Source organism: Cannabis sativa, chromosome X (genome assembly GCF_029168945.1).
Source record: "Cannabis sativa cultivar Pink pepper isolate KNU-18-1 chromosome X, ASM2916894v1, whole genome shotgun sequence".
NCBI lineage: Eukaryota > Viridiplantae > Streptophyta > Magnoliopsida > Rosales > Cannabaceae > Cannabis > Cannabis sativa.
Window position 1 is genome coordinate 10564177 of NC_083610.1, and position 17931 is coordinate 10582107.

Below are 17931 nucleotides of genomic sequence, written 5' to 3' on the forward strand. Positions count from 1 at the left end.
CTTGTGAGTAGATCTAAGATCCTGGTAAAATTAATTCCAACACCCCCCTCCCCTATCTAAAAGAAGACCCCCAAATCAACCATTACCCTCAACAACTTAACCCTAGCCGCCCCCACCATTCACCATCACCATTCTCTACAACCATTCCCACCTCTACTCCAACCACAACAGCTCAGTCCCACCATCACCGTTCAACATCTGAAGCTTCAACACCAGGCTCCACGCACAACCAAAAATTACCTCCATCCACCTTCACCGCCCAATAGTCGAAACACCAACCATAAATCACCATCCATTCGCAAAGTCTTGCCATCAGCACCATTTCCACGCACGCTAGTCACGAACCACCATCTCCACAAAGCTCCATCTCCCATTCCACCCATCGTCACCACCTCCCTCTCTACGGAAACACAACAACTAGCCCCATTCGGGATCCGGTGGTGAGACGAGAGAGAGAAAGAGGGCTAGGAGGGTTCGGGATCCGGTGGTGAGACAAGAGAGAGAAAGAGGGTGATACGAGAGAGAGAGAGAGAGAGAGAGAGAGAGAGAGAGAGAGAGAGAGAGAGAGAGAGAGAGAGAGAGAGAGAGAGAGAGGGTGGGAGGGTTTCTGCAGAAAAAGAAGAAGAAGAAGAAGAAGAAGAAGAAGAAAAGAAAAAAAAAAGTTAATTTTTTAATTTTTTTAAATTAAAAAAGTAAAAAAAAATCTGATTTTTTAATTTTTTTTAAATATTTATAATTATTTTATAAAACTAATATTACGTGAACCACTAAAAATTTGCCACGTGTACAAGTGTGTATACGTGGACAGTTCACCGTGGCACTTAACTGTAATTTTTAGATGGAGGTGTGCAGAGCAAAACGGAACCAGAATTTAGGTAGTTTAGCCGCCAAAAATTTAGTTTTTGTGGTTAAGTGTTACAAACCGTAAAGTTCAAGTGATTTAACCACCAATATCCCTTTTAATTAAAAAAAAACACATAAATTAATAAGGCATAATAGAATCCCTCAAAAATTAAAGGGAATTACTATGTATACTGCATTTTTTAATTTTTTCTCTCCATTTTTACGTCTTTTTTAATTTTTTTTTATTTTTATAAAAACTATTTCTATTTTGAGGTTAAGCTGTTTTTATTTTGAGATTATTTTGTTTCTATTTTAAAAAAGTTGTTTTCATTTTGAGGTTATGATATTTCTATTTTTATAAATGAATAAAAAATCAAGTATGAAAGTATAAAGGGTCTTTTTCATTTTTACACTTCAAACCAGTTTTTTTTTGTAATTTTACAGAATTTTACATAGAAACCCTTATTGTAACTAGCGTTGCAACTTAAATTGCAACAAAAAATCGTATAGAAATCCCTATTGCAACTAGCGCTACAACTTAAATTGCAACATAAAATCGTATAGAAACCCTATTGCAACTAGCGCTGCATCCATTTTACAAACCCAAACCGTAAATTTGAAAAAAAATATATATATATATATATATAGTATATGGGGTAATTCTCCAAATATAAATAAAAAAGACCAAAAAAATTAATAAACAACTAATAAAAATTAAATATAAAAATTAATTTATTATATATAAATAATATAATATATATTTTTATATAATTATATGTAGTTAGATCAATTTTTAATTAATTTTAAATGTATAATCTAATAACTCATTCAATTTAATTAGAATCCAGCAATCTAATTGTAATTGAATATCATTTTTTATAATAGGATTAGATTGATTTAGATCTTGTCCACTCATAATTATTACAAGGTTGACTCATTTAATGCTTGAAGCTAAATTCTTTGTCCAAACAGTTGTTCCACCAATCTAAAGTTTAGCATATTAATAAAAAATACCATCTAAACAAACTTCATTCTCTCTCACACAAGAAATGTCTTTTTATTATTATTGTTGTTTTATAGACTTCGCGCATAACTAAGATCCAGATCTCTAAATATGTGCATACCGTATTAGTCTAACTCGTATTTTGAAACCTGAAAAATATGAGTCGTGCTATACTGAGTCATGAAAAGATATGGCACATGTCATATTGTGCAAATAATTTTATAGGATAGGTTTGATACGATTCGTAGCCTAGTATTTTCATGTCCTGTTATACTTGAGCTAATATATTTTCTTGTATAGCTCGAATTCGTGCTTCACATTTTTACATTTTTATTACAATTAATGACTTAAATACTAAACTATTTGTGTTTTTTATAATTTCAATTACTTTTGTTTACCGAGATTTTCGACAGTAAAATTAAGTAAGAGGTTAAGAAATTAAATAGTGATTAAGTAAAAGAGAAGGGGAATTTTTACGTGGTTCGACCGTTAAATATCCCTAGTCCAGGAGTCAGTGTATTGACTTGTTAAGCTTTGAAATGTATTACAAATGAGTTTTGCAATGTGAAACTCTAAACCTTGCTATAAGGTAGTTTCTTTAGGTCTTTTTTATAGAAGAAGAGATCTTAGAATAAAAGCTAGCAGAGGTTTAGCCTAAGTTCCATCCCATTTGCATGAAGGGATAGTGAGATTTATATAGGCTAGAGTTTGGGTCCGGGCATACCTGTGGCCCATTCGAGTTTTATTTGTAAAAATAAGCCCACTATTAAGGTAAATTACATAAACACATGACTATGAGACCCACTAAAGATATTTAGCTCGTGGGGGATGACGATTTCGTACTGATGAGGAGACAGTTTGGTGCAGGGCATGTCACGGAGATTACGCCTAGTAGACAAAGGTGTTAGAGGAGTTGTTGGACAAAATGGGTACATGTAGTGCATTCACTACCATGATCTGACATAATGGACAATATCCAATCATCTGTCAGAGATATGGACACGTCTTTATAGGGGAGACGTCCGCCTTGCATGTGCTGGTAAGAGTCAGAACTGAACTGAAAATGAGTTTAGAGCTGCATGAAGATTGTACAAATCAAAACTGTTATACCTGGAGTGTTAGAGTCTTTGGGACAATTTAGGCTAACATTTTGTTAGTAGTTGGGCAACAAATTTTCTATAAAGCATACTTTGAAAATAATTGTAAGCTTTTAATGGGATCTCCAAATTATATAAATTATGTTTAATTATTAAAGGTTAAGTTTATTTAAGAAAATATAATTAAATATATTTTTCAATAAACCCTTTGATTAGTAAAAGAGTGCACAGTAGTTAGGAAAACGTTGTAGCGTGCCTAAACTAGTAGGGCATTACAATTTGGTGTTAGAGCTACCAAGTTGTTCTCCGAAGATTATCAATATTAAAGTTAAGCTCGACTCATGGTTCAGTAAACTTTTACGTGTTTTAGTAATTTTAATTATTATACATGATTAGAAAAACACGATAGGAAGTATTTTAGCATATTGATATATAGGAGCATATTAAGTTCCCGTGTAAGTAAGTGTTGAGAATATTTTATCAGGATCTACATTTACTAACAAGTATGTTGATTAACATCCTAAATATGAATATCTCTAAAACAATGAAATTAAACACATAAGAATTTAGAAAATCTTACATTGGTTGCAGCGGAATATAATGAATCCTTCCGCTCAAATCTCTAACCCTTATTCCTTTCTGTCGCAAAGTATTACCAAGATTTGAGTTTGGATCTCTTTCTCTCCTTCGGGTTTGATTATCCACCGTCTTTCTCACTATGAATGAGTACTCCATCGTCTTTCTCTCCTAAACTACATACACTTATACACTTGAATCACTTATATATTTTTAGATTTCTTTTTTTTTTTTTTTGAGTTTTTTTCCTCAGCCTCCATCAATTTTTTCTCACCATATATATTTTGGTATTTGTTCTTTTTTACTTCAGATCTCAACCCATTATATTAAAGGTGTTTCCTCTTTCTACTCTTAATTTAACCATATTATTTCTATTGCTTACCATACACAATATTAAGAACTCCATTTAATTAAATGTTTATGTATTATTTTAATAGTTTAGATTGACAACATCATATTGTTAGTTTCTATATCACTCATAAAATATGCAACAACAAGATTCAATTCCATAGATAAACATATTACATATAATTATAAGTGTATAACTATAGATCTAAAGAATACCTTTGTTGATTCAAAGAGAAGAATTCAAATGGCGGAAGCGTACCTTAATTCATAGATAGTGATGATCTTAATCCATCTTGTAGAGATGATCTTTGTGGTGATTTTGGGTAATGATCTTCCAAGAAAACAAGACTTAGGGTTTTCTAATTTTCTCTCTTGATGGGGGAAGATGAGAATAGAAATTCACTCTTGTTTCTTGGGGACCACTATCAATTTATAACCTCATAGCTAAGTTATTAATTTTAAGTATTTCTAATTTAGCCCCTCAATAAATTAGAAATATCGCTTAGGGTATCTACACATTTAGCCCATGACACTTTAATACCCAATGACCCACAATTACTAAAATGATCACTTTATTTTGGGCCAAACTTCAAATAGCAATACACTAATATACATATGAGCCCATATTGAGGATTTTAATCCAACAATCTCCTACTTGGGCTACATATGTTTTCTGATAGTGTGTAACCTTATAAGTGCTTAACTTTTGCTATCATAATTATAGGTATTTCAAAACAATCTCGTCCATTAATTATACTAACATAGGATCAAAGCGGCCTTCGCAACATTTATCGTAGCTAAACCCATCAATGGTCACGTATATCAATATAACCAAATGACATAGATCAATCATGGATGCGTAGCATGGAAATTACATGCAAATGTGATCTTAGCATATCTATTTCCAACTGGTCCTCCTTAATTGAGATCAATTCTTTATTAATTCTTTCTAACCTTATACTTAAATCTCAATAGAAAGAATACATTCAGAGTACTCAAAACTTAAATCCATACTTTATCTGCAGAATCAAACCATAAATATGTATCAGCTTGATAGAACATCTCAAATACAAACTCCCACTAAACCAGCACAATCTTAAATATACTATATCCATATATGAGCAATAAGCTCTTGAAAAGCCTTAAGTGGTATATTCTTAATGATCCAGATCACACAAAATATGGAGTTTGTCCTTATTATGTTTTATAGACACCTTATTACTCTGAACTTTATTTTAATAACAATTAGCTCAAAGTCAATGTGCCTTTGACCTTATAGAGTTCATGTTGTTACTAAAATGCAACCTGATTGATTTATTGTCACAAAATATATCTTTAATAGCTTTCAATACCATTCTTAATTTTGCAGCCATATGTGACAAAAAATCTCACAACTAAAAGCTTTATAAGATCAGAATCAGAAATCTTAATGATCTCCAAACATTTTCTGTTTTCTGATTTCTGATAAGTGAACATATAGTATTTTGTTCTCCTTAAATTCCTTATAGCTTATTTGGCTGCATACCGAAAGTTCCTTATATGGTTACTTAAATATCTATCCAACATTCTTAATATGTATAAGTACAAATACATACATGCTTGAGCATATATTAGATTCCAATGTAAATTAAGAATCTTCTATATTTCTTGAATTCTAAGGTTGCTTTTAGGACATTAATTTAGACAACTTATTTTCTTTAGTTACAAGCTTATCACCTGGTATAGTATCTTTCATGCCAAAATTTTTGAATACTTTATTGATATATCTCTTTTGTTATAATTCAAGAATATTTCAAGAACATTCTCAACATATATTGAGTTCCTAATACAAAATGAGTATATCATTAATGGCAAGCAATTGTTCACCAATATAATACAAGGATCATATTCTTACTCCCACTGAACCTGTGATATATACACAATCATCAAAAACTTTTATCTCAAAAACCAAATGAGAATACTTTAATGAAAATTGTGTAATTATTCACGAGAAGCTTACTTGAGTATATACATGGATTTTCCTAATTTGCAAACCATATTCTTTGGATCTTTGGACACAAAGTTTTCTCGTTGCACACATAACTTTTGTCATCAATATCATTATTGATAAATGACACATTAGTAATCCATTTGATATAGCTCAAGACCATAATGAGCAGTCAGTGTCATGCTTGTCTTGAAATAATCTTTCAATTAAACCAAAGAAAGTCTATTCAAAATAAATATATGCTTTATAAGTAATTCCTTACATGCAAGACATAATGTGCTTCTCTCTACATTGCAATTTGCATCCCTCTTGATTATAAATATTTATTTATAACCAATTAGTTTTACACCTTATAGCAATAGGAAAAAATACCAAAACTTTATTGTCTCACATCAATTTGTACTCTTTATTTATGATATCAGTCCAGTTTCGAGAGTTGGAACCTTCATGGCATGATAAAAGTTGATTGGATCATCGTCTATCATTCCATTATTTCCTTATGTCCTTTCTCTCATGGATTTCTTTAATGACACTGACCTTTGAGGTTGTTGAGTTTGATTATCTGAAACATTTACCATATCTTGAATGAGAAGTTGTTTGATATTGTCTTATCAGGGTTTTGGATTCACTTATTGATCAATGAAAGTCATGAAAACCTAAACATTGTCAAAAGTGATAGTTGGAATTGAGTTTAACGTCAATTCCTTCTCAAGAACAATATCTATAATAATCTTATTTCTCTCCCAAACTCAACATCCTCAAAATTATTAAAGTTTCTCGTCTCAAAATTGAACCATAATGTGGGATCACAAAAATTGTAGCTTTTTTAATTACTAGAGTATACAGTAAAGTATAGTTCCTTACTATTTTGGAGTCCGTATTCCTTTTATGAGGCTTATAAGACCTCATCTTAATTGAACATCCACAAATAGAATATATCTATATGTTAGACTATGAGTCTAACCACAACCTTAGTTTATAAAGAGTTTTAACTTATACTTTACTTGATACACAGTTCAGAATTTATGTTGCATTCTTAAGTGTTTCTCCCCAAAAAAAAGAGTTTCATGACGAAGAATGAATTATCACACTTCTAGTCATGTCCTTAGATAAATGTTAATTACATCTCTCAAATACCCTTCATGTTAGGTTTGCCTAACATTTTGTATTGGAAGATGAAATTACATTTCCTTAGTATTTGTGCAAAATAATCTTAGACGTTATTCACTTGATTCGTCATACCTCCCATGGTAATGTTAACCATCATAGTTAGTTTCAACGACTTTAATTTTCTTACCTAGTTGATTTGTCAACTATGGTTTAAAAATTTAAAAGAAACGTCTAAAGATTAATGCCTTATGAACAAAACAAGTTTCATTAGTCTGAAGACAAGATACTATTATTGATCATTCTATGAAACCATGAGGAAAGATCTACCAAAATATAGCATAAATTCTTAGATAATGAAACTTTTATTTTGTCGCTTGTTTTTTTTATGTTTGTTTGTTACCCCTTTACAAAATCTAAAATTTATTAAATCAAGGGATCAAGAATTCTATTAAAAATAAGTCCTTCTATTCTCCTTTTGGGAGATATAATCTTAATACTTATACCAAAGTATAATAGAATTCTCATGATTCAATTTATATTTTGTACCATAAGAGAAATTATAAGGTTTCTTTATATGAGGCAAATTCCAATAAATTCATAAATTAAAGAGCTAGTAGAACCAATATTGGAAAAGACTTTTAAATTCTAAATGAACAAGAATGTCCTAATTTATTCAAAATAGAATTCAAAACCAAAACTCATCTAAGTGATGATACTGTATAAGTCTTTTCCAAATCCAAAAAATAACTAGTCTTTAACCATAGTTTGAATATCCTTATAGCCTCATATGTAGATGTTTCACTTTTGCCCCTAAAGATGAATCTTTCATCATCACTTGGCTTTTAGTTTCATAAATAACCTTCCATAGTATACTTACATAAGAAATTTCATAAAAAATTACTTATTAAGTATACTTAGGTACAATAAATTAAATCATTTACAAAACAAACCATAGTGAGAAACTTATTTTCATTAGATATGTCTAATGACATACTTGGAACACTTTAACCTTATTTTAATTCCTTTTGTAAAAGTCATAGATAATTCCATATCTAAAATCTTTTGCACTTTCTTTAACAGTTTTCCATATGCAACATACTGAATTTTATCTTTGTCCTTATCCGTTATTTAAACAAGGTAGCTAAAGAAGCATATTTGCATCTTTCCTTTACTTAAAAATTTATCTCACTGGCATGAGAATTAACTTTATGTTGGTAGATATAACTAAAGCATGAGCAAGAAAAAAAGAACAAAATAACCAAGGGTTCACAAAAGAATCAACATAACAAAATAAGTTCAAATAATGGCAAATCCCATCTCAAGATACCAAACACACCATTAATATCAAGTCTTTGGACAGTAATATTAACTGTAAGCGGTACTCTTGTTGTAGCAATCAAATAATGACAATAAATCCTGTCAAACAATTTGTCAATCTTTGGACTGTACATATTGTTCACATGGAAACCTTATAATTGTCACATATTTATCACCACAAGTATGTGTGCCCTCAAAATAAGTATAACCTTCCTTTGGGCCGATCAATACTTACATGAGAAACACACACACAAACATCTAACATTCCTCATGAGCAATCTACACAAGAGAGGTTGCTTTGGCGACATCATGTTTCAATCAACTCATTTAGAATGAGAGACAAACTTTAAAATTTTAGTATGCCAAATTTGAACAAAATTGATTCAAATGAGTTTTGACTTTATCTCAATATTTAATAACACATCAATCCCAAATAAAAAATAATAAATACAATAAATATATACTAAATAACATTTTACCAAATCCTTAATTTCCATATATATATTTAAATAATGAATACAATAAATATATACCAAATAATATCTTACCAAATCCTTAATTCCCATATATATATTTACATAATGAATACAATAAATATATACCAAATAATATCTTACAAAATCCTTAATTCCCATATATGTATATCCAAAAGCTTAATCCCCTTAATGAAAAAAAAAAAAATACTACGAAATTGATAATAAGATAAAAGATATAACATGTATTTTGAATTTATTGGTAACTGTAGTAATAATTTGGAATGAGTATTGTTGCAATCTCGTGGGTGTGCTACCGTAATTCATAACTTATCTTAAACCATTGATTCAATGGCAATCAAACATCAAGTTATATTTATACGGTAGTCATAAAAAATTAATACATCAATACATTAGAGGAGAACGATATATTATGAAACCAAAACAAATAAATAAAATTTAAACCTAAAAAAATAGCATTATTTAATCATCATGATATAAACATATATAAATTTATATCTCAAGCCAAAAAGTGGAAAGACCATAACCCTAATTTTTAAATTTCTCAAATTTCTTTAACATAAACCTTAAATTCTCAAAGAATCAATCAAAAGTGGCTCTGATACCACTTGTTAGTTTCTATATCACTCATAAAATATGCAACAACAAGATTCAATTCCATAGATAAACATATTACATATAATTATAAGTGTATAACTATAGATCTAAAGAATACCTTTGTTGATTCAAAGAGAAGAATTCAAATGGCGGAAGCGTACCTTAATTCATAGATAGTGATGATTTTAATCCATCTTGTAGAGATGATCTTTGTGGTGATTTTGGGTAATGATCTTCCAAGAAAACAAGACTTAGGGTTTTCTAATTTTCTCTCTTGATGGGGGAAGATGAGAATAGAAATTCACTCTTGTTTCTTGGGGACCACTATCAATTTATAACCTCATAGCTAAGTTATTAATTTTAAGTATTTCTAATTTAGCCCCTCAATAAATTAGAAATATCGCTTAGGGTATCTACACATTTAGCCCCTGACACTTTAATACCCAATGACCCACAATTACTAAAATGATCACTTTATTTTGGGCCAAACTTCAAATAGCAATACACTAATATACATATGAGCCCATATTGAGGATTTTAATCCAACACATATATTATTTGTATTGCAGGCACATATTTGTGACTCTTTCTGTCTCAAAAATATTTATTTTTCTTAAATTTAATTTTTTAAATTTTAATAGTGTATGCAATTTAATTGAATTTATGTGGTTTACTTTTTTTTTAATAGAATGGAATCTATCTCACACACAAATTATAATATATTAGGTGTATTTAATGGAAAGATTAAGTTATCGATTCTTATCTCATTTTGCAGGTATTTCATTTGCCGAAATACTTTGTGGTTAAAAGAATAATAAACAATATGTAGCATTAAACTTAACATCAAATCTAATTGAGAATGAATACAATATAAGTGGTAACGTAGTAATCTATTTTTTTTTTTTATAACCTATTTATCTATTTTCTTTTCTCTTTTATTTTTTAAAATATTTTGTACAGGACAAAAATTTGCCAAAACTACAACAAATTATTATTTTGAAAATAATTAAAAAAATATGTATACATATATTATTTATATTTATTAGATTTTTTTTGTTTAATTATCACTGGCTTAAGGACTATTTTTGTGCAAATTTTTTTATTGATATATGCATAGACATTTTTTAATTTAATGATTGAATAAATATTACTATCAATCATTCTAAATTTTGTAATCATATTTTAAATAATAATATTATGTATAATACATATAATTTATTATTTTAATTGTATTAATTAGCCCAATTAGTTATATATTCCCACAAAAATAGTTGATTAATTGTTTATATATAAATTCTAAATCATATCTAAAAAATAAAATACTCTAACGATTTTGGTTTGTATTTTGTAATTTTGGTTTCTTTCTCTTCTTCTTGAAGCAAGTACCAAACAAACTAATACTTTTTTTCTTTCAAAAAAAAGTACCAAACAAACTAATACTACTATCAAATTAACGAGTAAGTGACCTAAAATATATTGTTGAACAATGAATCGTATAATTTATTAGTAATATGGAATAATAGAAAAAAAATTAGTTTTATACTTCTAACACAAACATTGATTTTATGTTGTGTTGGTAAGCTATAGTGATGACATATGATGATTACAATAGATGAGATATGATGATGACAACAAATGAGATATAAAATAAGATACTATGATGACAATTGATGAGATACGATGAGACAATATGTGAGATACGATGATGATAATAGTTGAGATACAATGATGACAATATGGGTGATATACAATGATGACAATAATTTTGAATGATCGAGATATAAAAATAATGCATTATGGATTTAATTTTTTCTACGTTATTTATTCATTTTTATAACAATGATTTTTTTTAACAAATTATTTATAACAAATTTTAAACTTCTTAATAGATAACTAAAAGTAATAATAATTAATAAAATTGTGAATTTACTTATTTTTTTTTCTTGTTTTATAAAGTTTTATGTTTTAATAAATAAAATTATTTATTATAATATAGAATTAAATAATATAATTTTATTTTTATTTTTATAAAATAATATAAAATAGATAAGAAAAAAAGAAGATGATGAAGAGAGAAAGAGAAAATGGATGAGAATTTTTCAGTTGTTTATTCTAATGGGGTGAACCTCTATTTATACAAAAATATTACTAAAAGAATGGAAAACTAAATCAATGTAATAAACGAAAATACAACCAAACATTAATGGTGATAATCAATTTGTTGATTTGGACATCCGTAAATAATATTTCATAACATTTATTATATTTTTGTAACTAACTATTTATTATATAAATAAATAGTTATTTTTTTGTTATAATACTAAAAAAAATTAAATTAACTGTGTAAAGAGCAGTTATATTACCTAATTTATATATATTTAGATCGAAACATGTCATTTATGTAACTAAGAAAAAAAAAAAGAATTAATAACTTACAAACTTAAAACAAACATATCAATGATAGTAAAAGAAGAGGATTAACACTACTAAAATGACTTGAATAATAGATGGACGGTTGTTTAGGAACTCGAAATAGAGGTCTATGATAGATTGGGGCTGGCGACGACAAAGGTAAACGACAACGACAACAATCTGATCGGAGGAGGCTGGCAACAGCGATAGCAACAGAGGAGCTGGCGTCAACACTATGTGAGGAGGTGAAGATCTATGAAAGAGAAAAGTTGAAGGAGATGAGAGAAAGAGAGGTGTTAAAAAATGCAGATAATATTTTTGTAATATTTTAAAGTTTGAATAGTATAAAAAAATTAAGAAAGTAAAAATGTAAAAATTTAATTGTAGCAATATAAATGAAATATTTGATCAAATTTAGGTATTTATGTAAAAAAAAAATCAATATATAATTGAGACATTCCATTAAACTTTCTCTCACATTTATTGTTAGAATAATTTGGTAATTAATAAAAAAATTAAAATAACTAATTAAATAGTGATCATTAATATTGTCACAATTATTACTCTACAATAGGTAATAGAAACTATCATGTAATTTGTTCCCTTTTGTGAAAGTCATTTAATTACTTTTGTGCTAAAGTCAAAGTTGATTCCAGAACGAAAATGGTAAAACTACACTATCATGTAAGTCATTTTGATATATATTTTCATCTCCAGGAAAATTGGATACCTACTACTACTACTCACTCTAGTCTACTTAAATTATTTAGATCTAAATTGTTTGAATTTTTGATTAGTCTCAATTTTAGATTTGATTTATTTTTATTTGAGATCTCCAGTACAAATTTTGAAACGAATATGGTGACACATCATTTTTAGTTAATTTTATTTTAATAAAGTTTGCACCCCAGAACTAGGGTGCCGTTTGTGAGAGTTAACACGTTAACAACAATATGTCAATATTAGTATATTACCTGTCTTTTTTTTTTTTTTTGGTAAACATTTGAGTATTCACACAGCAAAAGCTATATAATAGCTCAATATGTAATATATAGCTTAAAAAAGTATGAAAAATAGGCTTTCATCAGCTACTACAAAATGAAGAATAACATGATGCTTTAAACATTATTTTATGAATAGTGTGCAAATCTAATAAAATAAAATTAATAACATGTCATATTTATATTGGCTAGACACAATATGTAATACAAAAAGTTTGGAAAGGATCTACATTCGGTAGAATGAATCTTCTTGAATCGTGACCATATATATAGTTTAGTGATAGAATAATCTCAAGAAGCCATATTAGAGCTACTCCATAAAGAACATCATTCCAAGTAGTGGCTTTGCTGGGTTTAGATTTGTCGTTAGAAAAGCCAATTTCGTAGCTCTCATTTAGGCAAGTATGCTCTAAAATTTAGAGTTAGTGCTTTGGGGAATACGAGTATGCCCTTTGTTGTAAATATTTAGACATTTATTTATCTTTTTTTTAAAAAAAATAATAATTTGGACCATCGACACGTGGTAATTTTTAAAAAGTAAACGATTCAATTAAAATTAAGAGTAACGGACAAATAAAAAACATAACATTAAGGACTATTGCAGCTATTTTTGAAGTTGGGGACTAATCTTTTTGAAAACTTTCACAACAAATTTTCCATATATATAATTATAAATATATATTACAGCAACTTAAAAATAATAGTTTGTTTATTTATACATTTTAAAATATTTTTTTTATTTATATGATAAAATTAATATAAATTACAAATATATCATGTTTTACAATAAATGTCTTAATCATAATTCATGGAACAACCCAAAAGCCAATCTAATTCTATTTGCATAATCATACAATAACTTAAATGGCCACCCAATTTAATTCACAATACACATGGCAACACAACAACCAAAGTTAAAAAATAAATAAAAACGTAAATGAAAAAATAATAAAAAGTGTAACTTACCGTCGGGGTAATTCCCCTTCAAAACATTATTATTAAGCTACATATAATAATAATAATAATAATAATAATAATAATAACCGACCAATTTATGAGTCGGTTTGACATGCCATCCCACGTGTCACTAACTCTTTGTAATAACAGAAAAAATCAAAGGAAGTTTCCAAACGAAATCTTAGTAACTTTATGTTAAGTACTTTTGTTAATTATTTTTCCAACAAATCATGATCTGTTGGTGGTGACACGTCTTAACTATTTTTCATGGTCTAAACTCTTTCACATTACAATCCGGCCAATGAATTTAGCTTCACGTAACTTGCTCACTCTTTCTATGCCTTAATTTGTTTATTAATCATCAGAACTAAGAAAACAGATTAATACAATAGAAACCATGAAGGACCACATTTCTAAACAAAAAAAAAAAGTATATATTTGAAAATATTTTGAATCAAAATTTTCAATGGCTAGTTGTTGAAGCTCCTCCTCAAAAGTCCACAAAACAACAAAAATGATTTTCTAGACTGAATATTTTGTCATCCATCTTAAAACAACCCACTAAGCTATTAAAAAATGGCTTCTTTTTTTTTTTTTTGTCTTATCATTATTTTTATACCAATATGAAAAGAAACATTGATGAAGATAGCCAGGTTCACATCAGTGGCAAATAAGAATATGATAAAATATTTCAAAATGGAACAGCTAAATTCAGCAGAAAAAAGCTATAAAAAAAAGTCCAAGAATATGGCATAATTAAAAAATTTGATTACCTATATGTGGGACCTTATAGAAGAAACAAACTAAGTTTGGTCACTATTGAAAGGTTAGTTCGATCTCTTATTATAGCAAAGAAATATATAACTCTCTATATTTCTCTGTGCTTCAATGATTTTTCAAGTATTATCTAATTGGATATATTTCTAGCATATCATATATATATGAAAATGAATGAAATTAAAAAAGGTTATTTCTCTCGTGCAGTTAATATAAAGTACATACTTGTTTGCATTTGCATGCAGATTTAAAGGAAATTTTTCTCAAGTTTTATTGATCTGAATCTAGAAAAAGAATCTCATCAACTATATCTGTAGCCCTCAGTCTTTTCAATGGATATTTCTTCTGTCAAAAGTTTATCTGAAAAGGTAAGATATTTAACATAGAAATTTCATAGTTTTGATTGGGAACTGTTTGTTTAATTATTTGAATCAGTTTCATAAAAAGATGCTCAATTATATAGTTCATGACAGATGAAGGTTTTTGACATATTTCAGGGAATGAATGACCCCAATTTGATTAATCCCCATTGGCATATGAACTCTCTTGATGAGTTCAGCTCACTTGGTGAGAATCTCCATCATCATCCTCATCCTCACTCTCACTCTCACTTAAACTTCAACAATGTCAAAGCTTCCTCTTTTGATAACAATTCTCACATGGGCATAGACTATAGAAGCATGATGACGATGAAACATCACAAACCAAATGGTTGGAGCTCAAACGAGATTAATAACCCAGTACCTCATCAACAACAAGTTGCTTCTTCTCCCAATAACCTTTATTCCTTTGCAGCTGGTTCTTATGACTATGTTATAGACGAAATGGGTTATGTCAAGCCTAAGGCGGAAGCACTAGATGGTTTGAAGAACAACAACACTACTAGTACTTTTTTACCTTCTGATTGTGTAGTCAAGGTTGCTAATCATCAAGGTGCTAATTGTAATAAGAGGCTCATCAACAGCACAAGCACCAAACTTTCTCAAACAAAAGATCATATTCTAGCTGAAAGGAAAAGGAGGGAGAAGCTCAGCCAAAGATTCATAGCTTTATCTGCCATAGTTCCTGGCCTAAAGAAGGTATGATCAAATCAACTTCCACTGATTCCTCTTAAGACATGTTGGAGAAAGATTTCATCTTTATTTAATGAAAGATCAAGAGGTCAAATCTTTCTACACTGGCCGGTCAATACTGAGCTTGAGCTACTTTGGATGATGGAGTCTAAGTTTCAAGCTCAGTAGCGACCAGTTTCTATATAAATGTGATTCTATGAATTCATGTTATTGATATGTCAACATAGGACTCAACATATCAATAACAAGATTTCACTGATTTTCTTTTATGAAATATGTTGGGGATTACTGAGCTTGTGAGTCTAATCTTTTCAAGCTCGGAGAATTTGGAGTATTTTCAAATCTAATAAAGTTGTGAACTTGTATATTATTGATACAGATGGACAAGGCTTCTGTTCTTGGGGATGCTATCAAGTACATGAAGCAGTTACAAGAGAGAGTGAAAATACTAGAGGAAGAGATGAGAAAGAGAAACATGGAAGCAGTAGTCTTTGTAAGGAAATTCAAGCTCATTGCAGATAAAGATAGCAATTCACCACCTTATTCTTCAGATGAGAATTATTCCTCCTTCGATGAGCCACTACCAGAAATTGAAGCAAGAGTTTGTGATAAGAATGTACTAATAAGAATTCACTGTGAGAAAAAGAAAGGGGTTATGGAGAAAACAATTGTTGAGATTGAAAAGCATCACCTAACAATTATCAACACCAGTTGCATGACATTTGGAACTTCTTCTCTTGATTTGACCATTATAGCTCAGGTATTGTGTGCCATATATATATACCAGCATATTATTTAAACAATTAAAAGTTGTATAGAAATTTTGAACTATAATCATTATTATTCCTTTTGACAGATGAACATGGAGTTCTCCCTTACAATGAAGGATCTAGTCAAGAATCTACGCTTGGCTTTCAGCTTGTTCATGTGAAAAAGTTTCTAACTTCACAAACATGAAGGAAAACCCATAACTAAAGAATAATTCCTTATATATGTATATACAACTTGCCATGTTATTTCAAACTGTGTTTTCAAGGCCTGAACTCAATTGCTCCCACCACCAAGTTAAAACCATTTCATTTCAAGCTTTTGTTTTCCTGTGAGATTATTCATTTTTGCAAGCTTTTTTTTCAGTTTCCCTTTTTTGCATGGTCAACATCTTAACCATGTTCTATTCACACCTTGCTCTTATAGAATAATCTCACAGCTTGGCTGATCTTTTTTGAGGGAATGTTGTAAAATACAGCTGAAACCTTTTGTTCCCATCACTTTTCCTTACCTTAAAAAGTGTTTGACAAGGGAGAAAAAGAAAAGATTGTTTTCTATCTTTTGGGTGTAAAAAAGAGTTAAGCCTTTGTTTCAATAGTTTGTAATTTGTCCAGTGTTTTAGAGGCCTCAGAGTAAAGCTTAATCTGTTCCCTCTTTTCTTATGATGTAATAATGTTTTTATGTGTTGGAAAAAAGAAAATAAAGAACTGTTTAAAGAGTGACTTGTCTTATTTAATGTTATATTAAGCATCAGTTACTTTCACTTTATCAAAGTCAATTTTGGTATTGTACTATGTATGTGTTTAGTAATTTAGTATTGGTACAATTTTTGTTTACTCTTATTAATTGTTCTATAATTAATTGTTACTATTAGTATTTTGTCCTATTCAGATGGCTTCATCTCAAAAATATGTTGGTGACATATTCACAAGGCTAACAGTTTTGCTACCAACTTAATCATTAGTTAATTCGAACCAATGAGATTTGGAGACACCAGCTCATTCAAACAAGTTTTTTCTAAATAATAATAATTTTTTTTTGCAAAACAATCGAAATCTAAATCTTGTTCTGATTAGAAATCTTATCTGAATAGATTATAGATGTTTCATTTTGCTTAAGCTCAATGATTGAAGCATTAAGTAATATCCAAGTCCTTGTCTAATTCAAGATTGTTATCTTTATTCCAACGACTTTTGGACCATTTCTATAACTGTGGTTAATAGAAACTATTGAAAAAAAAAATGAATAGAATAATAATAGAAATATTAGTGGACTACTATTCTACCAAACTAAGGAAAATAATTTCTTATGCAAATCACCTTTTTTCATTTCTTAAATACTTTCACGTTTCACCTCATATTTAACCCTATTACAACTGGGAATACTATGATAGAGATTCACTGTTTAAAAGAAAGATTCTGTGATTAAAAGAAAGAAAAAAGAAGGATAAGAATCAACCTCTTTTATAATTTTTTATTTTTTCCCTTAATTTTCACTTGCTTTCAATCAAAATAAAATAAAACAATTCTCAATGGGTATTAGTATATTACCCATTGATGGTTACTAAACAA

The 17931-nt window shown here is 29.0% G+C and overlaps 1 protein-coding gene across 1 annotated transcript; it reads left to right on the top strand.

The window, feature by feature from the left end:
- The first annotated feature begins 14559 nt into the window (after nucleotides 1–14559).
- On the top strand, nucleotides 14560–17076 carry LOC133032517 (transcription factor bHLH18-like). The gene is made up of 4 exons (XM_061106489.1): nucleotides 14560–14887; nucleotides 15017–15598; nucleotides 15972–16352; nucleotides 16449–17076. Exons 1-4 carry the CDS (start codon nucleotides 14852–14854, stop codon nucleotides 16521–16523), a joined length of 1074 nt encoding a protein of 357 aa, XP_060962472.1. The 5' UTR covers nucleotides 14560–14851; the 3' UTR covers nucleotides 16524–17076.
- The last annotated feature ends 855 nt before the right edge of the window (nucleotides 17077–17931 follow it).

What these genes read in the sequence shown, in the direction of transcription:
- LOC133032517 (XM_061106489.1), top strand. Translation starts at nt 14,852, where the DNA reads ATGGATATTTCTTCTGTCAAAAGTTTATCTGAAAAG. An exon ending in TCAAAAGTTTATCTGAAAAG is followed by an intron (nt 14,888 to 15,016) that starts GTAAGATATTTA and finishes GACATATTTCAG; the next exon opens with GGAATGAATGACCCCAATTT. An exon ending in TAGTTCCTGGCCTAAAGAAG is followed by an intron (nt 15,599 to 15,971) that starts GTATGATCAAAT and finishes TTATTGATACAG; the next exon opens with ATGGACAAGGCTTCTGTTCT.